This window comes from Ambystoma mexicanum, chromosome 7p (genome assembly GCF_040938575.1).
Source record: "Ambystoma mexicanum isolate Mex_15411 chromosome 7p, UKY_AmexF1_1, whole genome shotgun sequence".
NCBI lineage: Eukaryota > Metazoa > Chordata > Amphibia > Caudata > Ambystomatidae > Ambystoma > Ambystoma mexicanum.
In genome coordinates this window covers 93,175,080-93,200,247 of record NC_090939.1, presented here as the reverse complement: position 1 = coordinate 93,200,247, position 25,168 = coordinate 93,175,080, and the positions used below count along the sequence as shown (strand labels likewise).

At 47.6% G+C, this 25,168-nt stretch overlaps 1 protein-coding gene across 1 annotated transcript in view; it reads left to right on the top strand.

Annotated features, from left to right (window-relative positions):
- Window positions 1–658: 658 nt before the first annotated feature.
- CFAP91 (cilia and flagella associated protein 91) overlaps window positions 659–25,168 on the top strand; it is a 677,881-nt gene continuing 653,371 nt past the window's right edge. The window contains exon 1 of the mRNA XM_069635853.1: window positions 659–1,014. Within this exon, the coding sequence (XP_069491954.1) occupies window positions 930–1,014 (85 nt within the window). The 5' untranslated portion in view covers window positions 659–929. The remainder of the gene's footprint in view (window positions 1,015–25,168) is intronic.

Sequence of the window (25,168 nt, the reverse complement as noted above, 5' to 3'; positions counted from 1 at the left end):
TCTGGGAAATGAGTTAGTGGATCTGGCGGCGGGTGAGGGTATGAGAAGGGAAGCGGTTGATGTAAGATTACCTTTGAGTGTGGATGAGACGAAGGCAGTGATGGTGAGGCGGGTCATGGATGAGTGGCAGGAGAAGTGGGTGAGTGGGGTGAAAGGTAGGTGGATGTTTGGTATTCGTGAGAAAGTGTCAGTAAAGGTGAATTCGGGAAGTCTAGAATGGAGATGGGGGGAGGAGGTGATGCTGAATCGATTGAGAATAGGGCATGTGGGACTGAATGAATATCTGTTTAGAGTAGGGAAGCGAGAATCGAGGGATTGTGCGGTGTGTGGAGTGCCTGAGACTGTGGAACATTTTCTGTTTAGGTGTGAGAGACATGCTGTAGAGAGAGAATTGATGAGGGTTCGATTGACTGCGCAGGGTGTGGCTGAGTTGAGTGGGAAGGCTTTGTTGGGAGGTGATGGGGTGAGTGGCAGAAGGAGGAGTAGTGTGATGTTGGATTTTGTGAGGCAGACAGGGCGGTGGGAGGAATTGTGAGTTTTACGTGGGTTGAATGCTGAATGGTGGATAGGTGCACATCATCCAATTGGATGGGGAAGCGCCTGCGTGGGTCCGTCCACGCCTACTCTAATTTAAAGGATGGCAAGTGGGCGGGGTTCCGAACCTACCATTTGTATAGACGTGGATGTGGTGGTTGTGACCTGTTTGTTTAAAACGAATACAAGTGTGACACGAAAAAAAAAACGGATCCCCGTGAACATCTTGGCGCTGCGTGTTGTGCGTGTCGGCACTTCCGCGTCACGTGGCCCGTTCCTTGGTTACCGCTGCCATGGCGACTGTGTACCGGCGCGGCCTGTGGGGCTAGAGAGCAGCGGAGCCAAGTGATACTCTGACCGGGCGCTGACTCCGGACCCTGGGCAGCAGCAGCAGCATGTCGGTGACCCGCACCGTGCAGCAGCGGCAGCAGCATGAGGGCGGGGGGTACCGGCCCGGCAGGGTCTTCGACTTCCTCTACGGTGAGCCCTGTGTTTGTGTGCTGCTCTGCTGAGGGCCGACCACCTCCAACAATGACACCTTAGCTTCCTGAGCCCGTTTGCCCTGGTGTGCTGGTTTCGAAAGTAGGCGCTTTGCCGGATACCCTAAGTATGTAGCGCTTGAAATATGAGCCATCCCTGGCCCACGCAGCATGACTTCCGCCCTCTGCTAACGTGTGCCTCAAAGGCGGCACCGTTTTATCTGCTCTTGTATAACGGCAGGCGAGTGCCACACACGACTCTCTAATAACGCTGTCCTATTGGTTTGAATGGAGATGGCCATAGAGGCACTATTTGTGCTACTGGCCCCGCCCCCTTCTCTAATACCAACTTTCTTTCCCAAACTCACGAAAAGTCACAGCGCCCCCACTGTCGCCTGTTTTGGGATGCAGATATCTGCAGGCAGTCTAAGATTTGTTTTACCAGTAACACTGACCTGATATGTTGTGGGGGACGGGGAACTAGGTTTTGCATAAGTATATATGTACAAAAAAAGCAAAACTGCGCATCTGGACTGCATTGTACTAAGCGCACACTGACCTGGCTTCCATATGATAATATTGGCTGCAAATATAGACTATTACAATATCTACCAGTTAGTGTTTATAGCTACAAATTAGTATTTAAATGTAAATATATTGTATATACCCATTGAAGTCAATCGTATTATTTACCAACTACAGCATATAACCGGGGTAGGCAGCCTTTAGCTCTTCAGGCGGTTTGGTTTACAACTACCGTAGCCTTAGCAAGCATAGTTAATGGTGGGGGATCTAGGCAATCTTATCCAGGGCTAAAGACGGGGCCTTTCAACCTTTTCGGTTGAAATGGGCTCCAAGCCTGCAAAAGGGGGAGGTGAAGGTGCGTAGGAGTAGCTTTGCCCTATTGCTAATACGGTACAACTTTGCACTTGCTCTGGTGCAAAGTTTCTGTAGTCTGGCTCTGGGTGACCTGTGGCAAATGCTCCTCCCACAATTATATATTTCACTACATACAGTAGAAATGTGACCCTCTTGCACGTTCTGCATGTTACGTGGCTTCAAGCTCCTGTGCATGTCAGTGGGGTAAACTGCTTTAGGATTACAATGAGATGTAGGTGAATGGATATCACTTTGTGGTTTGAGTGTAAGTGATATCTGTAAAAAGGGTTGGACCAAGTCTATGTTCTGTACCCTGGGGGGAGATGCAGGGCAGAGGTGGGCATAGCCAGTGTTTTCATGCACCTAATCAACAATTTTGGGCATGCCTAAGAACTATGCTTGAATTAACGTGTTTATTTATCTGACAGTAAAAACTTCTGCTCATTATTTTAAGTACACACATACTAAATAGACAAAAAATGAATCGTCGCAACATATAAGACATGCTAACATTCTTTAAATATGTTTTGATCAATGCAGCCCTAATTGTCACTATGGATATCATGAATGAAATGTGTTTCTCTATCAACAGTCTCCTCCAAAATGCATTCGTATGCTGGGGTGGTCAGGAAAGTTCCTAGCGATGCAGAGGGGTTCATATTGCGCGCACCATATTTGTGACTGGGGATACAGCAAAGTTAGTGCAATGTTGCAATTTCATATGTATCCTGTGTATTTAAATAAGAATGCAATATGTTACTTTAGTGTTACTTTTTGTTTGAATTGATACACATTAAGGTTTGCACATGCGTAGAAAGATAAAATGCTTAAACCGACAAATTAAATATAAACGAGATTCACACATGGTGTGCCATGGAGTGCCCAGAAGCAGGGAACGAGGAGTATTATAATGTACATGCGAGGAAGGGGGCCTGTCCTGAAGAACCCACTGTAAAGGAGAGATCATATTTATTAAACATGCATGCACACTGAGGAACATACAAAGGTAATTTATAAATCCGTTCAACAGGACACATTGTTTATGGTTTAGTAGTATCGCCAAAAGCAGATGTAATCTCTTGAAAAGGCATGCAAGCTTGTCAGAGGGTTTAGACTGTTTTGACTAGCAATAAACAAGGGGTGGAGTACCGCTCAAGGCCAGAAGTGACCAATTTTCAGGAGTTTTTATTCTTATTCAGGATGTGCTGTGCATGTTGAAATGGTAGTTGTTAGATTAGATTTTTACCAATGATGCCAAAGCAGGGGTGGAGGAGATGGCTATCGACCTTTCACAGTGAACTTGTTTATTCGGCTATCTATCTCAGGTTGCTTGAAGTATTCATGCAAACCATGCGCAAATTACATTTAAGATTAAGAGCTCTCAGACCAGCTGGGACTTGTAATGAATTATGTTTGTAGGTATATGTTTAATTTTGTGATGTCATATCATGACCTACCATGGACAAATCCTAAAAGGAGGTGTGTTCTGCACATGAGCTGAAGATGGTAGTTAAGAGAACGGCTACTTATGAGAATGGAGGAATTGGAGAAAGATGGGATTTCTTTGTATAGGCCTTGAACAATCCATGTTAGGGTGTGGATGGTAATAAAAATATGGGAGTGTTTCAACTTTTGCAAGAATGTATATAATTTGTCTACTTATGTGGTTCAGAGAGAGTTGGGTTAGTTTGACTTGTGGCGTCATCTAACCCCTCCCCAGACGATAGTACAATTAACTTGCTTTATGTACAAATGTGCACTTGTTCCTTAAGTGCTGGGTCCGCTTTGGGTTAAGGTGATTAGGGGATCACGCTTACAAATTTTGGGACCACAAAGGGACCCCAGTCTTTTCAAGACAGTGGGGCTATCCTGTCCGCACAACTCGGCTTCAGCACCTCATTGCGGGAACCTGTCTTCTGTGCACTGTGAAAAAGAGAGGTTTGCGGGTGCCATATTGGTTGAAGGCCCGTCTGTTCCCCAGAGGCATAATGCTGTGGTACAGCTGTGCAGTGCAAAAGGACCGAGCATCACATCGGAGTGCTGTGGGTTCACGGGAGTGCACTTTTGAGGGGTAAAGCAAGAGGGGGAGATAAGGGAAAAAATAGGGGTTTTCTTTGATTTAAGAGGTTTGCTAAGGCTGGAATTGGAGTGTGTGTATGGAGTTAGCTGAGGTTACGGGGATTGAAAGGGTAAATGCTTTGAAGGAGTGAGTAAACTGTTCAACATTGTAGGCCCTTTGTATTTTTTTTATACATCGTTTATTATTTTAGAGGTGTGAGCTGGTATCTTACCCAGCACGTCCATTTTGAGGTTTGTCCTGACACCCTTCAGTTTGCTTGTCTGTTTGGCTGGAGTCCTCACCTAGAGGTGAGGTGGCATTTTATGGTAAATCCAACTGCAGATACCTTGCTGGAGTATACGCTTGGCAGTCTTCATTCTGTATTGACCGTGCGGACTGAGCCCTTGCCTCGCTTTACTTAGTTAGGCGAAGTAGTGAAGGGAAAACATACCGTCGTCAGGGAAAGATGGTATTATAGTAGAGAAGACCGTACTAGTCATGAAGAGAGCAAGAGCAGCAGTGTTGTAGTGAAAAGCATTGTGCTCCTTCTATGCTTGAGTGAAGGCGATATCTTCAAAATATTGCCCGGCATGTGTTTTTGACAAGATGCTGTGTTTTAAGAGTGAGAAGTGTAACTAAATGTAATAGCTAAGTGAGGTCATTGCAGTGAAAGTGAGTGATTGTGGGGAAGATTAAGAAACCAGGAAGAGGAAGAAGGGGGGTGTCTTTGGGTGAAGATTGTTTGTGCTGCAGGTTCGGCTTCTGGTGTTTTTGTGAAATTCTTTTGGATAACTTGGGTTGGAGAATGAAGACTGTTGAATCATTTGCGTCAGGTGCTTCCTGGTTATAAGGCGAAGGTTCTGAAATACCATTGGGAATGGCAGCAGGAAACCAAGGGTAAAATGCTAAATTCTTGGCCTAACGAGGGGACCTCTGATAAGGGGATATTGGAAAACCTGCATACTTCTTTAACTACAAGGCATAGGGCACGAAATTAGAGGAGCAATTGATCCTTTTAGAGCTATGGAGGATGTATGAAAAAGGCGGGAAGGGCCGTAATGTTAAAATCTCAGAAGAGGGGCCGAAAAAGGAGGGTGCAGGAATTCCTTCCACGCCACACCCATATGGGTGCTATCCTTTATCATCCTGCAGAAGGGTATACAGACCCAGTGGTCGGATAGCCATTTTCCCCAGCAGTTGCGAGACGGACACAGGTAATTTCCTAGAAAATTGAACAGTGAGGAAAGTGGAAGGTTAACTCTCTTCAACGGTTAGGGCTACAGAAAGCCTGAGAATGGAAAGGGAATAACTCCCCCCGACTGCTAGATTAGAGGATATGTTGTGAAGAGTGGTAGAGACACAGGAGCAGAAAAACGTGAAAGAAGTGCTGAGGCTAGCAGAGGGAGAGGCAATGCTGTTACGGCAGAAAAGAAATGAAGAGTGGGAAGAAGAGAATAGACTGGTAAGGGATGTAGAGGAAGGTAGGTGGAGGCATGTGCGAGTTCTTGTTAGGTTGGATAAATCTGTTATCAAAGCAGTCAATGTGGATATGGAGAACAGGGATACTGCCACAGGTACAGGGTTTGAGCAGGGAGGACGGGAGCGAGCACCTTGTGGTAGTGCTGAGTATGCTTCTGTACCAGTAGAAATGTCAGAGGATGTGGTAACAGGAGCAGGAGATGAACCGGAATGGGAATCGGATGTCGAGCAGGGAGAGCTGGGTGTAGCCGCCCTACTTCCCACTCCAGTAGCAGCGATAGAGAGTACAGTATGGGGTCGTAGAATGCACTGTGGTATCCGTATGACCGTAGGAGATAGCAAGGGAGAGATGGGGGAAGCCCCAGTAAGAGCGGGTGTAACTCCAGTTTCCGTTACTCCAGAGTGGTCAGAGAAGGGTGTTTTATGTCCTGTGGTCACACATGGAGCGGAATACATTGATAAACACACTCCCTTCGCTCACTGCAGGGGTGGGGTTAGTGGACTTGTGCATTGGAGAAACATACCACCAGTGTCATGTTGGCCATAGGCGATATGAAAACCTGTTCATGGCTCTGATGGGGGAGTGGTCAGACGAGCTTTGGAGGAGAGCGGGGTATCGGTGAGTTCAGTTGGATGCAAATACCCATGATGGAGCAGCTTTTAGTAATTATAGTGCACACGTATTGGGAGACCTGTGGATTATGTATGCAATACACTAGATATACATTCTTTCTTAACAAAAACAATGAAACTGGATGTTGATCTACCACACACATCCAGTTAATTCAGGAGATATGGAGGGCAGAGACAGGAGAAGCGTGGGACAAGAGTGTGGCAATGATTAACCACATGCTAAGGAAGTTCAGCACAATATAGATAAGGTGGTAGGGATGGAGGACAACAGTTGGTTGGAAATTCAAGCATACATTGTGCATTTTTGTAAAAGGAGGCAAGGAAAAGAAAAGGAGGGTATGGAACAGGCACAAAAGGCAGAGGCTAAGCCTGTTCAGAAAAAAATGGCGATCTGTTTAGAAGGGGCAGTAATTACTAACTCTATGGAGGAACAGCAGGGGCAATTGGGTCAACAGGGACATAGTGAAATGGGTATAACAAAGGTGTGAATGGACTGATATGCTCCTGTTCCAAGGCAAATGAGAGGGTTTCCGTGGAGTAGGGAAGGATTTCCACAAGGAAGTGGGTAATTTCGCAGGTTTGGAGGAATGGATCCCCGGTTTAATGGGCCAATGGGAAATAATTATGGAGTGTTCTATGGGATTCAGTGTTGGTTGTGTGGAAGGTTGGGACATGTGTTACAAGATTTTCAAGACAGGTCACCGTTTAATATGGGAGCTCAGCAGATGTCATACCGACCCTGACATATGCCCCATGCTCTGTGCAATTGCAGCAGGCATGGGTTGAACAGAACCCAGCAACTGGGACTGCATAGAACTATGGGATCCCACAGACTATGCTAGCACAGGCACGGGTACAGACATGGGATAAAAATCATTTACCTCAAGGAACGGTTTACTCATTACACTGGAGCAAGTGTTTTTGGAGGGAGTCCTTTTTCGCTCCCTTGTGAGTAGGACAGCCCACAGGGGTCTCTGATGTGTGCAGTTCTGTCAGTTACTGTCCATTCAGAAGAGGAACCCTGTATAGGAGTGCAGGTAGGTGACCAAACGTTCTCATTCATGGTCGACACAGGGGCTATGAAATCATGCGTTAAGGAAGGTAAGTTCCCCATGTCAGGCAAAATGATAGACACACAAGGATTCTCTGGGGCTATCCTGTCTGTTCCTTATACTGAAGATCTACTTATCAAGGTAGGTACACAAAATTGATCTGCTCCGTTGTTGTATTGTTCAGACACCCCAGAAAATCTTCTGGGAAGAAACCTCTTGAGTAAGTTGCGGATGTCGATTGCTTTCACAGAGGAAGGTATATTATGCTCAAATCCAGGTTTGTATCAGTGACAGCGTGATAAGGGGGGGGGGTGCATGTACTTTCAGCTTTGTTTCTTTACGGGTAATGGTTTTGTTGAGTTGCGTCCCGGGGATCAGGAATCAGACATGGTGGGTACCGACTGAGTTTTTGTTTGGTTTTTACACCACAGGAAGTATTCTCTTAGAGACAGTAGTGATCAAGAAAAACAGGGTGGTTCTCTCAGGCACTGACGAGGAAGGCAGAGAGTGCTGCACAGTTCTGTGCATCGATCCAACATTATCGCTAAGGGATGTGTTTGACGACCAATTGTTCGAAGACGCAGGGCAACTGGTCTTTGAAATTGGGGTGCCTTGCCAGATAGTGATAGAGCAAAGGGAAGTACCACAGACCATGCTCATTGTTAGAAGTACATCGCCACATTGGAAAGAGAATTTGGAAAAGGTGCCAAACCATGTATAGACCAGCAATCCTCATGATGTGGGGCTGCTAAAGAATGTTGGAGCAGTGCGAATAAAATTGAAACCTGGTGCAATATTACCACAGATAACGTGTTTGTCTGGAAGCAAAACAAATTGATGCAACACTGGTTTGAATCCCGATCCCGCGCTAAGAAACCACTCGCTGGTATTAAGCGCGTTATAAATGAACAGTAAATACAAAATACAAATACCCCACGGATTAACAAGAACATTATGGCGTTGTTGAAGCAAAGCATAATACAACCCATGTAACATCGCTATCTAGCCTGTGAAGAAAGCGAAGGGGTCCAGTTGGAGGATGGTCCAGGATTTGCGCCCCCAAAATAATATTGAGGTGGAATTTCCGGTGGTACCGAATCTTGCTACTATTCTCTGTAACATCCCTACTGGGTCAACCCTCTTCACAGTGATTGATTTAAAAAATGAATTTCTTTTCGGTCCCCTTACACCTCGATTCTCAGTACCTCAGTACCTCACATTGTTTACGTATCGTGGTCAGAGATTCGAGCACACTGTGAGACCGTGCTGCAAATTAGAGAAATCTACCTTTGGCCTACCCCTAGTGGGCGACCATGCATCAGTCTTAGACAAACTCCTAGGGGGGTGTGGATCACTATGCCCCCCCTGCTCTTGTATCTCAGGGCCTTTGTGCACTTTGTTACTCCTAGATTACTCCTAACAACATACTCCACTGGACACATCAACATAAGACACAAAGAAAACGCATGTATCGATTCAACAATAGAAACCCCTTTATTCATACATAGCAATGCATGATGCAAACACTACTATAATGCAAACCTTGAATTTGCACCTTTTATGCTTTTGGTGCAAATATACCATGTAATTCAATAACTATAAGCCTTACAGGCTTCTAATTCAAGCAATACAATTCCTCTCCATTCCACACCATACTTCACACTCATCTACCATGTCAGCCAAAGCTCTGTGTGAGTCTGTTCTAATTCCCCATGCACGTGTCTTATTCATCAGTACTCCCCTTTTTCTCTTTTTTTGCTCTGTCTCTCCTCTCCCGCTAATTCTGCAACCAACCAGTCAGTCAGTGTCAGGGCCAGATCCCTGCCAGATTGATCAGCTCTGCTGCAGAATGTTTCCCCAAGCTTCCTCTCTCAAAGTCATCCAAGCGTCTCTCCTATGCCACCGTCAAACATCTCCCATCTCGGAGTCAGCTCCCTCGATCTTAGAACTGCATCTCCAACAACATCCCATAGAGCAGACCAGAAGAGAGCAGCAACTACTTCAAATCTCCACCTCCAACAACTAGGAACTCCCAAAAGCCTCACCTCTCATTATACTGTTCAATGACGTACGTAAATCTCTATGGTTACACTCGTCTCTCTAAGCCAGGGGTGCACAACTGATTTTGACAGAGGGCCGAAAGTACCTTACATGAGGGCTATAGTGGGCCGAAAAGTAAATGTGGGCGGGGCGGTAGGCGGGGCATGGCAGGAGGCTTTTTAAAACCCCAATTTGTACTAAACACATGGAAAAAGAATGTTTTTGAGGGGTAATGATTTTTATTTGCATTTCAAACTTACATTTTGTACTACTCATTTTCCATTGTTATAATTTATTTCTATTTAGTTATTGTATCTCGCCTGTTTAATTAACTTATATATATTTTATTGACCCTAGATTGGACATGCCGTTATTTTGGACTGCTACAGTTTGCTATTTGGGTTGCCCAAGAGGAGTATGGCCTTCGTTGAGTCAGGTTTCCTCAATAAGCCAAAGATGAACATCTCCTAACTGTGCCTTTTTTAGCTTTATTATTGGGTTCACTCTTGGAGTGCAACACTATGCCCCATGGCCGCCTCACCCCCAACCAAATACTATGCCCCATGGCCCCCTCACCCCCAACCAAACACTATGCCCCATGGCCCCCTCACTCCCAACCAAACACTATGCCCCATGTCCCTCATCCCCAACCAAACATTATGCCCCATGGCCCCCTCACCCCCAACCAAACATTATGCCCCATGGCCCCCTCACCCCCAACCAAACACTATGCCCCATGGCCCCCTCACATCCAACCAAACACTATGCCCCATGGCCCCCTCACATTCAACCAAACACTATGCCCCATGGCCCCCTCACCCCCAACCAAACACTATGCCCCATGGCACCCTCACCCCCAACCAAACACTATGCCACATGGTCCCCTCACCCCCAACCAAACCCCCACCCCCCAAATCAGCACACACAAACCAGCACCAATACAGACCCGAACCCCCACCCCAACTCAGCACACACACAAACATGCACCCATAAAGACCCGAACCCCCCACCCCCAACTCAGCACACATACTCTCAAGCATGCACCCATACAGACCCGAACCCCCACCCCCAACTCAGCACACACACAAACGTGCACCCATACAGACCCGAACCCCCCCATCCCCCCCAAATCAGCACACACACAAACATGCACCCATAAAGACCCGAACCCCCCACCCCCCTCAACTCCAAACCCCCCAACTCAGCACACACACTCTCAAGCATGCACCCATACAGACCCAAACCCCCCACCCCCCAACTCAGCACACACACAAACATGCACCCATACAGACCCGAACCCCCCAGCCCCCCAAATCAGCACACACAAACATGCACCCATAAAGACCCGAACCCCCCACCCCCCTCAACTCCAAACCCCCCACCCCCCAACTCAGCACACACACTCTCAAGCATGCACCCATACAGAAACGAACCCCCACCCCCAAACTCGGCAAACACGCACAAACATGCACCCATACAGACCCGAACCCCCACCCCCCAACTCAGCACACAAAAAACATTCAAATCCAAACATTCATACACATCCGACACCCCCTCCACCCCCGCATCTCAACATACACACAAAATACATTGAAATCCAAACATTCATACACATCCGACACCCCCCCAACCCCCGCATCTCAACATCACACAAAAAACATTAAAATCCAAACATTCATACACATCCGACACACATCAGACACCCCCCCACCCCCGCATCTCACCATACACACAAAAAACATTAAAATCCAATCATTCATACACATCCGACACCCCCCTAACCCCCGCATCTCAACATACACACAAAAAACATTACAATCCAAATATTCATACACATCCGACACCCCCGTCACCCCCCCATCGCAACATACACACACAAACATAAAGCAAAACAAACCCGACACACAAACACAAACAGACCACTTACCGGAGACGTGCTGGAAGGCAGGTAAGCGGCAGGTAAACTGGAACGCTGGAATCGTACTACGGCTGGCGTGGTCCAAGGCTGAAATGCCTTCCGGCATCAAGCCTTATGGACCACGCCAGCCGTAGTGCTGGCCCTCCATTGGTGCAGCACACACGCATTACGTGGCTCGTAGGAGCGACGTGGTGCGTGTGTGTGCTGAGCCAATGAGGACCAGTGTTTTGTCCGGGCCGGACAAAAGAGCATGGCGGGCCGCAACTGGCCGTATGTTGTGCACCCATGCTCTAAGCTAACATACCTCTCTGTCTGTCAGCAATTCTATATTTGAGCAGTGCCTAAATGTCTGTGTTTCATGTACTTGTACTTTGCAATCACTGCGCGTTCTTTGTCAATGTGACATTTCAGCCTATCTATATCATGGCCTTCTTCTGTCTGCCTATGGTACACCATCTTACCATCTATTCATTCCCTCTATCATTCTCGTGCATGCCTCTCCCTGCACAAGCTCTTCCTCTCTCCCTCTCTCCATGGCGCTGCCCCCACCTTTTATCTGTCTGCGAAGCACAGCCAGCCATGCTGATAAGGCCAGCATCCCTCTCCACTCAGAACAAGGGTCATGTTATCTCTCTGCAAAGCAACTGTTTACGAATGCTTGTACACTGTAACTCATAACCATCTCTCCGCACTCCGCGGAACAAACAGCTTCTGGGTGTCTCAATGGAATGGCTTCATAATGCCATAGGCCTCATGCTTTCTATTCTCAAATGTAGTGCCGAACACATTCATTCATACCAAGCACTATACTTAAAGCTCAATGCATATTCTAAGTGCACACTCAATGCGTGTCTCTCTACAATGCATACATAATACATAACATATTTCTACATGTGTAACGTGTGTCTAAATGGCACTTCAAATATAACAGGCCTCATTCGATATTCAAATTGCAAATGCATACAAAGTGGCAGAATAATGTGGATAGTCTAATGATGTCACTACTTCAGTACTAATCAGAATGTATGATGGCTAACTAAGTAGGATGCAATGATGGATAACTGGATCCCCAAATGGGTAATGATTCTCTAACAATGAGTAATAACAAACCAGGCTTTTCCATACTATCAGGTTTCAAAACACAAGGTTGCCCCTGGGGTACTGTGCATCTCCAAGTGTCTTTATCAGGGTGGTTCAAATGTGTTTGGGAAATGTAGATGTGTCCAGTGCAGTAAACCAGTACGTGGACAATTTGCTAGTCTGTAGCACTTCAGAGGTGCAGTGTTGAGGTGATTCAATAACGCTCCTCGCCCAGCTTGGGGTGGCAAAAATGTCAAATTCTAAAACAGTGGTGCACAGTGATCACATGGATCGCACTGTGCTGACCCCCCTATTTCCTTTGCCTCCTCATACCTGAAAGAATGCCAACATTATTCATGGATACCTCACTCAGCAGCGCGTGAAGTCTTTTCGCCTTTTAAATATTTCAGTCTGAAGGTTTACAAAACTCACGTCGCGAAGCGCAATGAAAAAATTAACACATGTATCATCCAAAATGGCTGCGACGCACGCGCTACGTCGCTAGATCCCTTTCTCTAACTAGCGCGTAAACATGAAGCCTTCGTCTCGCGCGCCAGCATCCTATACAAAACCTCAAAGCAAACGTTAGTACTCAATATTATAATGTTAATAACTTTTAGAACACGACGATTCACGTCCGCTCGCCCAGTTAGTACATGTGAGCTTTACATTAATTACAAGTGCAAAAATTACAAGAAAACACGCTATTAGTTCTTACTGCTCCCCCCACTGAATACTGTTTCTTCTACATGCGGCTACTGAAACTCCTCTCAAGTTACCTTAACAGTCTTCTTTCACAAGGGAAATGATTCAGTAGACCAAAGCAGTTCTTTTCTAGACTTAGTAAATCTTCATTAAATTGTAGCACACTTAGCTTAGTCTGCTCGTCAGAGGTCACTGTTGATCAGCTTACTCTGCCACTCGGGGTTTTTTCAGAAAACATTTGCTGCTGACTTCTTCTTTCTCCTAAACTCTGATTGGGCTTAATCTTTACACAAACAAATGATCTAAAGACTTTCTAGGAACCTTAAAACCTTATTTACTGGAGATAACAACACTATGACCTACTCAGAATAAAACTAAAATGAAAGGCAGTTTAGAATTCCACTGAGGGTTGCAAGTGACAACACAATGTCTGAACCAATCACTGCTGTAATGTAGATCCACCATCTTGGCCTGCGAAAGCTAAGCCTTTCTGATAATGAAAAGTTAAGGACAACAAACCCTGAACCCAACCTAGTACTTAAACAAACCTCCTCTTCTACTCCTCTGGAACGAATGCCTGAAACGCCTGCATTCCCCAGAACCCCTGTAAATGTGAAGAACATAATGTGGAAACGTGACAGGAGCTCCCTGAACTGGGACAGCTGACCCAGCCCTTTAAGACGAGGTAGCAATACCATGGGATGAATGGGGACGCAGAAGATACTCGAACATCAATCGATACGACTCAGTAAGTTGGCAAAGTTGACTGTTTTAATGTCAATTATCTAAAACATGCAGTACAACGGACATCAACGGATGTCCCACCGCATAATCTCAATGATTTTCATAAAAAAACATCATATTTATAGTGAAAACTCGTCATTGATGACATTAACCTACATATCTACTAACGTCCTCCTACGTGGCAAACTACAAAAACGTATTGAAAAGAGTGATTGGATAACAGGGAACATCTAGGTATACCTTCCATACTAGTCTAGGACAGTGATAGGCTCCTTAACATCAGGTGGGGAAACTAAGCCTTCCCCTCAAACATGTCACTATGAACGTCACTAAATGTACAACGTCCCATTGGTTACACAAACTATAGGACCCTTAATTACTTGCCCCCGTACAATTGGTTGGCTTTCTTACATTTGTCAGTACTTTTCCACCTACGTTAGCAGCACGCAGGCTGGACTTCCAGGTGCTGGTGAGCTGGTTATAACCATTGCTTCCCACCAATTAACATATCATCCATCATCACCTCAGTAATCTGCATGTCAATTAAGGCTTTGAACTTTGCTTTGGAAATGTTCTTTGCTCTGGAGAATCCAGGGGAGTAGAGGCACGCTCTGCCTCTCTGCGTAGGTGTGGTTCGTCATGTTTGTCTGATTTCATCACCCCCGCGTGACTGAAGACCACAAATTCGAGCTCTAGTGCATTTAAAATACAAATAATAATTAGTTGTTTACAAACTTTATTTTCTTCTCAAGAGCTCATGCTACAAACATACATTTGAGAAACCGTATACAGAATTCTTGTCATTGTTCTTCATTTCAGTTTGTTCTCCTCTCAGTCTTATAAAGGCTCACGAGTTTAACAGTTATAACTCCCAGCCTCCCCACCACCCTTTCGACTTTTTTAAAATTTAAATTTTTATTTTTTACGTACAGTTTTATTACAAACACTTTTGTTGCCACATCCAGCGACACAACTTTGAAAATTAAAAATCTCCCAATTCCCTGATTGATCTAGTTTCCATCGGTCTTAGTACCATATGGGTTTCCTTCTGGACTGAATTAACAGTAGTAAAATCACCCATAGGTTGATCCTCCCTTTCGCCAATTAATCTTATTGGCTTTCGGTTGAACAGAAACATCATTGCTTAATATATTCGAATATATTGCAGACAAGTCTACCCTCCTCGGGCTTGCTTAATCACAGAATAGAAACCCAGCAAAGGATCTTAGGTTTGAAGAACATTTGTTCCTTGTCGTCCATAAACTCGTGGACGGCCATCCACGTATTCAGGTATTTCGGGTATGAGCCATATTCCAATGCAGTCACCTTTTCGATAGCCATCACTCCCCATAGTCTCACCCACCACATAGCCACCACCGGCCCCTGTTTATTTTCCATGCATACGCTAGATTGATTCTGGCCTCACTCAACATATGGGTGATGAGGGTAGCTCTTTTTTTGTGTAACTTCCTTCCACTGCTTCCCCCAGCAAAACCACAGCTGGGTTAAAAGGCAGTTGTACCCTCATCACTTCTTTAATATGACTCAAGATTTCCTTCCAATATGTCTCTTCCACTGGGCAGACCCACCACATGTGGATCAGGTCTCCGGGTTGCCCACAGCCCCGCCACATGTTGAGGGGTAGCTTGGATTGATGTAGGGCATTCGTTGTGCCGTCATATACCACCTCAGGCATATGTTATATGCCGCCTATTTGACTGAAACACATTTGGAGCTTTTTGTGGCCAAGCGCCATATTTGGCTCCACGCCTCCCCCTGTATTGGTTTCCCTACATCTAGTTCCCATTTTTGCATGTATGGTAAGATTACTACCGGATCCGCCCCGTACATCAGCCGGCAGAGTCTTGACACCCCTTTCTCTGGTGCCCCTTCTTTTACAGTAAGTTCCAGTCCTATTGGGTCCCGGGATGCCCCCTACCGTACTTTTACGTTCATAATCCAATGTCTAATTTGGGTGCCGCGGAAGCGTTCACTTTTGGGTGTTTGGAACTTATCTTTACACCCTTCCAATGTTAAAAGTATCCCCTCAGTGTAAATATCTCCACGTGTCAGGGCTTGCCTTCCTCCCCAGTGTATCCAGAAATTGGGTTGCATGCCGGGTGTGAAGTCCGGGTTATGGGCCATTGGTGTGAGTGGGCCTCCACCTATTTTTATCCCTTTTCCCCGTAACGCTTTGTCCCAGTACCATAAGGTTGCTTTCGTCGTTTCCAGTGATGCACCCCCTTTACCCCTTTGTCTTGCGGTTAGGAATCCTAGACTTTCTAGGGGGGTTATGGTTGTTTCCTTTTCCAGGGTTGCCCATCGGTTCTGTTTGACCCGGGGAGTCCATTGCAGCACCGGCGCTATTGTGCTGCCCATAGATATCTGCGAAATTCTGGTACCCCGACCACCCCCACCCCCCCGAGTGCTTGTGGCCGGAACAGGACCTTTCTAGGAACCCTGTGCTTTTTCCCTTCCCTTTGTAGGTTTTTAATAGCTGGACCTGGGATTCATATTGGGAGCACTCCAACCACATATAGGTACCTGGGGAGGAGGGACATCTTGATTTCTGCTATGCGTGCAAACCAGGACAACTCCCGCATGTCCCATCTTTTGAGATCCTCTGTCAGCGTTTTCAGCAGTTCTGGAATATCTGACCCATAAAGCCTCCTATACGTGGATGCTGGGTGAATTCCTAGGTATGTAATGGACCTATGTTTCCATTTTAGTGGCTAGCGTCTCCTCCATTCTAACACTTGCTCTGGGTCTTCGGTAATGTTAAGTGCCTTGGATTTGGGATAGTTAATATGGAGCCTGGAGACCTTTTGCAAATGTATCTAGCAGTTTTATAGCCGCGGGCAGCGAGTGTGTTATATCTTTCAAGAACAGTAGAACAGCATCTGCATAGAGGGCTTATTTATGAGTAACACTGGCTCCTGCGGCCACCCCTTGAATTCCCCGTTAATCGCGAGCCATCTGTGCCAGGGGCTTCATGGCCATGGCAAAGATCAGTGGTGACAGTGGGCACCCCTGCCTCGTTCCTTTGCGGATCGGGATACTATCTGTGAGATGTCCATTAATAATTATTCTTGTGGTTGGGTTCCCGTAGTTAGCTAAGATCATACGGGTGAAGATCGGCCCGCATCAACATTTTTTGAGGGTTAGTTGTAAAAAGTCCCAGTCTAGGCTGTCGAAGGCTCTAGAAGCATCTAATGCTAACACTGAAAACCGCTGTCCTGTCCTCCGTCCCCATTCGATGGAGTCTATGGCTCTGCGGATATTGTATGTATGGTGCCCTTTCATAAATCCTGCCTGGTCCGGGTGAGTTATTTTTGTGAGGATGTTAGCTAACCTACATGCCAAGATCGTGGAGTAGATCTTTGCATCCCCATTTAATAATGAGATAGGGCAGTAACTTGGGCAATCTGATTGGTCTCTATCCATTTTTAATAAGAGTACTGTGGTAGCTAGGCCCATGTGCCCATAGGTCCGCCCCGTATCCCTTATGTGGTTAAAGAGTTTTGTTAAAGGGCCTACAGAATGTTCTTGAATGTTTTATAATATGCGTTACATAGTCCATCCCGGCCTGGGGCTTTATTTCCTTTCAAAGCGTTTGACATCCCCTACTTCTTCTTCCGATATCAGTGCCTCTAACATTTGTTTGTCTGTCATTGTAATTTGCAGTAGCTCCACTTGCCCCAGAAACTCTACCTACGCTTCCCTCTCTAGATTGTCCCCTTTCAGATTGCTTGCGTAGTATGAGTGCATGATTTCGGCTATCTCTCTTCCCCCCTCCTTGTTCACCTCCCTGGTGCTTGAGTTGATTGATATGGTTACGGATTTTCTGCTTCCTCAGTTTGGCCGCCAGAAATCGATTAGCCTTGTCCCCTTTTATGTAGTAAGTTTGTTTAGTTTGTAGAAGGAGTTGTGCGGATTCGTCCGCAAGGTGTGTCTCTAGGGCAGCCCTAGCTTTATTAAGTTCCGGCCAGGTCTTCTGTGACCCTTTATCTTTGAAGTGTGTTTCAGCCGTCCCCACTCCGGGTTCCAATTCCCGCCTCACCTTCTTTCTTTTTTAAGAAATGTGCCATGTGTGTGATGAACTCTCCCGGACCACAGCTTTACTAGCATCCCAGATTATTCCCCAGTCGACCCCCTGCATGATGTTTTCTTGGAAGTAATTTATCAGGGCTGATTCTATAGCCATCCTAAGAGCCTGGTCTTTTAGGATTATTTCGTTTAGGCACCATGGCTTTCAGTTCCTTGGAAGCGGGGCCGTCGGCTCCACCTTCAGGGAGACCGGTGCGTGATCCGATAAACATTGTACCCCTATTTCCAACCCCGTCATTTGTGGGACCAGGGTGTCCGAGATTAGTACCATATCGATCCGCGAGAAGCCCTTGTGTGCAGTTGAATAGTAGGTGTAAGCTTTTTCTTGTGTGCGGAAAAACTGCCAGGCTTCTATTAAATGTAATTCCCTGAGGAAACGGGCCAGGGCTTGTCTGTATATGTTATCGTTGGGCGTTGTCCATTGAGGCATCCATAACACAGTTGAAATCCCCACCTTTCAGGATCTGACCCCCCCCCCCGAACCCCCTTCTGCAATTTTAGTCAGTAGCCCCAGCAAAAACCGGTCCTGTTTTTTATTACACTAAGGGCATGAATTGCCACTAGAGTGACCTGTTGGCCCATCAGTGTCCCTCCCAAAACCAAGTATCGGCCGTCTGGGTCCCTTTTCATGAATTGTTTCTTGAAGCATACCCCTTTAACTAGCAATATGCCCACTCCCCCTTTTTTTTAGCCCGTCTTGAGGCGAGGTTTGTTTTGTTTGTTTGTTTGGTACTGTGTGGGGAAGGCACTGTGCTTTAGCCTGTGTTCGTCCTCAGGGAGCAAGTGTTTCCTGCACCCACACCACCGAAGCCTGAAGTACGGAGTCTTCTCATGATTGACTTCCTTTTAATTGGGGAGTTTACCCTTTGAACATTTAGATTTACAAATGTCAGGTCAGCCATTATTGGAATATTGTTGTGTGCCCTCCATCCTGCCATAGAGCTTATCAACCGCCCCCCCTCCCAAGGAGACCGCCTGCATTCTGCATGTCATCAACCGTAATACCATATTCTTTTGTTCCCACCCATTAACACTCCAACTTACAACATCCCCAAAAACTTCAACAATAACATTCACCATGATTATACCACGGTGAGTCACTGGGTTTGTATTACCCCTGGGAAATTTGGGGTCCACTCCCCGTCCCGCTCAGCCCCCAATGCCTTTCTTGAAATTATTTAATTTTCACTCCCAGTCATAGCAACCTTCGCTATTAGGAAGTCTAACCCATGTGTCACTTAGCCCCCATTTTCAGAAGAACACCCTCTTGCTGTCAAACCATGACATACTCAGCAGTTAGAATATAGTCACCAGTTCACTCCGCATGTGCCTGCAACTCATGTGGGATCTGCTGTTTTGGTCTCCTTGTTGCGACCTCTCGGGCGAGGCCGCTCCGGCTTCCATTGCTCCCTCTCTGGTCTATCAACTTCTTCCATGTTTCCAGGTGGGGTTCTTGCCCTGTCGTTGCTTCCGCGTCCTTCATCCTCCCTCATGAGGTCATCCATATCCTCTTACTTTGAGATTGTGTATCGTTGCTCCTTCCACTTGAACCATAGCCCATTTGGAAATGTCCATCGGTAGCGCACTTTTATCGATCTCAGCCAGTCTGTGACGACCATTAGGCATTTCCTCTTCATGAGTGGCTTGGGCTAAATCCTGGTGAAACTGGTTGGGTGTTGAGTGTAAACATATGGGCTCTCTTTTGCAGGCAGCCCGCATAATATCTTCTTTCAATTGGAATAGGTGTATCCGCGTCAGCACATCCGGGGTCAGGTTTTTGTTGAGCTCATATGAAGAAAATACTCTATGCGTCCAGTCCAGAATGATGTCCCTTTCGTCCGCCGGGCCCAGGATCTGCCGGAACAGGTCCACCACATATTGTTGCAGGTCAGTGTCTGCCATAGATTTCGGGATCCTCTGATCCGTATATTGTTTCACCTGAACCTATTTTCGGGGTCCTCTTGTTTGCTCTGGACACGCTCCATTTGTTGTTCTACCTCTTGTACCCTTCTGGCCAGCTCATCGTGTTCCTACCCTTGTTCTGCTACTGTACTCCACCTCATCGACCCCTTTCTCTATGGCCTTGACACCTTTGTTAAGGTCCACGATGGACTTGGCTAGGCCAGTGGCGCTATCTTTGATGTCTTTTTTTTAACTTCTGCAACATTGCCAGTAAGTCCGATTTTCGTATAAGTGGGTCATCTATCTCCCGTAGACACTCGGGGGCAGAGGAGTGAATCTGGGCGGCCGCCTGTTGCTGGTTGCGTTTGTGAGTCTCTGCGGTTTGCATCAGGGCTTTAATGTCTCCGGACCCTGGTCCTTTCTGTTTCGTGGCTTGTTTGGCCATCCTTTGTCTATACTGGGGGTACGGGGTGTCCCGGCTTGTGTTTCAATATTGGGCAGTGTCTTGTCGTGGTCCCAGTTGTTGCCTTGCCCTGGACCTACTGCGCCCAGGGTGTTGTGCCGGTCTTTTGCTGGTCTCCAGTGATGGGTGGTACCCCTTTCGGCCCGATGTGTGATTGCTTTTTTGTGTTGTGGGTGCCACTGGGGTTCCTGCGGTCCAGGGACCGCCATCCTGCTATCAGGTTGTGCTTATTGCTCAGTCTTCATCCCCCCTTTGGGTGCTTTACGGTGGGTCAGTAGGGCGTTTGCGAGAGCTCCTTGTCTGTCCTGTTATGACAGGGGTGGAGTTTGCTGAACCGCCTCAGGTGGGCCTCTAGGGCTACCCCCGCTTATCTTTTGTCCCCCTCCCCCAAGGAGTTCTTTGTCCCAAGGTATGTGCCAGGAATGTGCCTTAGTCCTTCATTGCTTCTTTGGGCACTTGGAACAGTATGATGTCATGCGGTCATTGCGTACTGCTGTTAAGCATTGCCACCTCCATGCGTTGTATAGTGTGACCCTTTGCGGTTGCTTTTCTTCTCCCCCACCCCTGTTTTGGTTAGCGCCTGGTTGCCCTAGCCGCTCTCATGGACCGCTAGTTTCCTTGCCGCTCACTCCAACGCTGTGACTTGCTGCATCCTGTAGCTGTCCTGGGTTCCCTTTCCCCGCGGTATGCTTGCGGAACTCCTGCACTGGGCACAAGTGACTTCCGTGACTTCCACAATCTGCCGTCCTGCTTTGCCTTGCTACCGCCATATTATTTTGCTTTATTTGCTCCCGGCCCCCCCAGCGTCTCCTTACCGAGATCTTACACCTATACTAGCCGTTTCCGCAGTTCCCTCTCCAGTCTCCATATTCTTATTTTCAGGCTTTCTGCCTGTGTGTGGGGGGTGGGAGGGCTTCCCAACGCGGTTGTCTTCGCCTCTGCCAGTTGAGTCGGGCACCGCAGCCGGTGACAGACTGCTTACCGCAGAAGTTCTTTCTTCATTTTTAAGGGGCCAGATTAATTTGCCAACTTCTCAGAACCCTCATTCCTCAGAGGCGGGGGATCGACTCTGTCCCACATCCCGGCCGCCATCTTGGCAGGGTGTCTACTCCGCTCAAGGACTCTCTCATTCACAGCTCCATCAGGAGGACTCTGCAGCAGCACAGTTTCACCCAGCTGACTCCATGGGTATTCTGACACCCATAACGCTTTTCCCCCGGGCTGCAAGTCACGTTTGGAGGGGGATTTGGGCATCCAGGTAAGCAAGGGATTCAGAGGTCTCCAAGGAGGCATCGGTTGACGCCCTCGGCTGGCCACGCCCCCTAAAATAGTATTTTTTAACCCTTTAACGGCCATGGGTATTTCCCCCCCAGTGCCATTCAAAGCCTCGTAACATTTTTGTTACATGAGAGATCTCGGCCAAATTTGGCTCCATTTTTTTCCCACATGCAGGCCACCCAGGAATCCTAGGTTGCTGTAGGGGGGGTGAGAGAAAAGAACCAAAAAGGGCGAAAATGTGTTTTTTTTTCTCAAAAAATGCAAATAAAATGATGTATAAAGAAGCCTGTGGTTTTTTCCTTGTAAGAGCTAGGAACAAATGGTTTGCTGTGCTGAATTCCCCAATTTCCTGGCTTTCAGGAACAGGTTGGGTGGAAACGAAAAAACATTATTTTGTTGTGGTTATCAACCGTTTTGTGAGAGGTAGGCATTTTTGCCAATTGGACATGCATGGACGGAATGGAAGAAAAGGGTAGGAAAGCTGAATTGGAGGACAGAAAGGCATATATTTCTGAAAAGTAGACAAAATTCCAAGTTCAGAAAGGGGTGATTTGCATAGGCCGGGCAACAACTAGGTAGGGGAAAATGCCATAGATTGGGGGAAAAGCGGGAAAAAGACAGAAAAAAAGGTATGTGTTGGACATGGTTGACTTGGTACGGCACTGGCTTCTATGAATTTTGAGAAAAGCAATGCTCCGCTACATTCGCCCGACTCTTGCAGTTAGGAAAGCAAACATTTTGTTGTAGTGTTTCACAAAACAAGCATTACCACAAGCCAAACGCTGAGCCATGGTACACATGAGTTTTATGCTCACGGCCTGAACAAATGCACTTAGCGTGTAAATCGGGAAAACCAATGCGGTGAGGAACGGCAAGCATACATTTTCTGAAAGAGCACAGGCAGACCTTTTCAAGGGTAGGTGACTTGTGCAGGTTACAAAAGTGTATGGTGCCTAAAGCAGCGACTAAATGTAGGTCACATTTGGGAAATGAAAGGGTTGTGTTACAAAGGGCACCAGCAAATGGGTCAAAACGTTATGAAAACCACACGAACACAACTTCCTGCGTTCCCACAGGTGTCCCGATGAAAACGGTACCTCGCATGTGTGGGCGCACCTACCTGGGCGCCAAGGGGAAAGCATAAAACACAAGTAACCCCAAGTCTGTTTTCACACCTTAATTTCAGACTCTCTGCAGATGGGCGCATCATACAGATATGGGCCTCGGGTGTCCAAGCCACCAAGGAAAACAGGGAACCCCATGCATTTCCGAAAAGAGGACACCCGTGGGAATCCGCAGAGGTATGATTTGCGCAAATCGCCCCAGAATTTATTACCCAGACACCAACGCTTTGTCAAGGGGTTCTGGGTAAAACATTCTGGTCCGCTTTGCGCAAGTTGGACCTCTGTGGATTCCTACTGGTGCCCTCTTTTCAGAAATGCATGGGGTTCCCAGTTTTCCTTGGTGGCTTGGACACCCTATGCCCAAATCTGTAGGTTATCTCCCCAAACCCTTTTGTGGTTACCAGTGGGTTAGCCTTTTCCCTTTGCGGGTAGGTTGGTGAACCCACACATGTGAGGTGCCGTTTTCGTTGGGACACCTGTGGGAACGCGGGAAGGTATGACATCTGTTGTTGGCGGCGTGTTTCGGTGGTTGAGCAGATTGAAATGTCTGGAAATTGTGTTTTTTACCCCCAAATTTGGAATTTGCCGGGGGTTCTGGGTAGTAGATTCTGGGCCGATTTGCGCAAGTCAGACCTCTGTGGATTACCACGGGTGTCCTCTTTTGGGAAATACATGGGGTTCCCTGTGTTCCTTGCTGGCTTCGACACCCTGGGCCCAAATCTGTAGGTTGCCCACATGAACAAATTGTGCTGTGGCGAAAGGCTTGGGGTTACCAGTGGGTTACCCTTTTCCTTTTGCGCCCCCGGTAGGTGCACCCACACATGTGAGGCACCTTTTTCGCCGGGACACGTGTGGGAACGCAGGAAGGTATGACATCTGTTGTTGGCAACGTGTTTCGGTGAGTGTACACAGGGAAATGTCTCTGAAATTGGTTGGAAATTAAGACAATTCTCAGACATTTCGCTCTGGCCACCCACCAAAACACACCGCCAACAACACATGGCATGCTTTCCCGCGTCCCCACACGGGTCCCGATGAAAATGGTAGCTCACATGTGTGGGTGCACCTACCGGGGGCAAAAAAGGAAAAGGGTAACCCACTGGTAACCCCAAGCCTTTCGCCACTGCCCATTTTGTTCATGTGGGCAACCTACAGTTTTGGGCCTAGGGTGTCGAAGCCAGCAAGGAAAACAGGGAACCCCATGCATTTCCCAAAAGAGGACAACCGTGGGAATCCACAGAGGTCTGACTTACGCAAATCGGCCCAGAATCTATTACCCAGAACCCCCGGCAAAGACCCACATGGGAGAAGGGTGCCCAAGGCCAGGGATATTCCCGCCGACTTTGCTGGAGCCCTGGCTGCCCTGCGTTACAGCTTCTCCCCACCAATGAGTCTCGGCAGTGTGCCAATACCTCCCCGAAGGGAAAATCGGCTGGGCTGCAGCAACTCCAGGACAGTTGGAGGTGATGTCCCTGGCCTTGGACATCCATGTACCATGTGGGTGTACCGTCCCCTGAGCACAGCAGCAGCTCCAGGGAGCCCCAGCAGGATCCCCCTTCCTCCCCGGAGGTGACATCTGTAACGCAGCACAGCCAGAGGTGGAGCCTGGGCTTGCAGACGGACAACCCACATGGGAGGGATCCACTCCCAGGGAAACGCCAATGTTCTGGGGGCAATTTGTGGCCTGCCCCTGCAATTGTGTCCCAGCCTCCACCAACATATCTGCCCAGACGGGCCATTCCCACTCACACCACCAACAATCCAGCCACAGTCTCACCCACCCCACTGACATTGGGCCCTAACCATAGAATAATAAAAAACAGTACTCACATAACGTTGCAGCTGCTCGGGTAGAAAAAGCTGTAAACAAAATAAAAAACATGTTACCTACGGTCACACCAGCAAAATGTAGCCCTCCCTGTGGGCAGATAAGGGGGCGGGGGCTGTCCTGCACTCCTCCTTGCCCTCAGGTGTCCCTTCCTAGGAACAGATATCTGGTCCCAGTGAGGGCTGCATGACATGGCACCCACTCCATTGCGGGTGGGGGAAAAGGGGGTCAATGCCCTATCCCATTAGAAAATTCCCCGACCCTTTGGGGTGCACCAGAGCCCCCCTAAATAGCGGTCCCCCATTTTCACTTTTTTCCTTTGGTAACTGAACTCCCCTTGGTGTGTAGAGAGGCACATCGATGTGCCAATTTGGCCCCGGGGTGCCCAAACCTTACTGCCCCACCCACTGGGGAGGGCCTGTCTCACCATTTTTGGGGGCCCTCTACCCCCTCACCCCAAATGGGTGGCGTGGGCACCTCATGCAGGCCTCCCTGGGCCTCCTACAAACTGCTGCGTGAGGTACACCCCCACCCCTCCATTTGGGGTGGGGTGGGACAGGCCCCCCAGTGGGTGGGGCAGTAAGGTTTGGGCACCCTGGCACCAGATTGGCACACCAACGTTCCCCTCTGCACCAAGGCAGGTATAGTAAACAAAGAAAATAATTCAAAATGGCAGGCTGCCCTTTAGCGGGGGAGGAGGGGCCCCCTACACCGCTGTGGAATTTTCTAATGTGAAGGGGGGTGCACCTCTCCACCCCCACCCCAATTGGAGGGGCGGCCCATCTCATGTAGCCCTCCCCAGGGGCAGATAAGGGGGGGCTGTCCTGCACTCCTCTCTGTGCTCAGGTGTCCATTCCTAGGAGC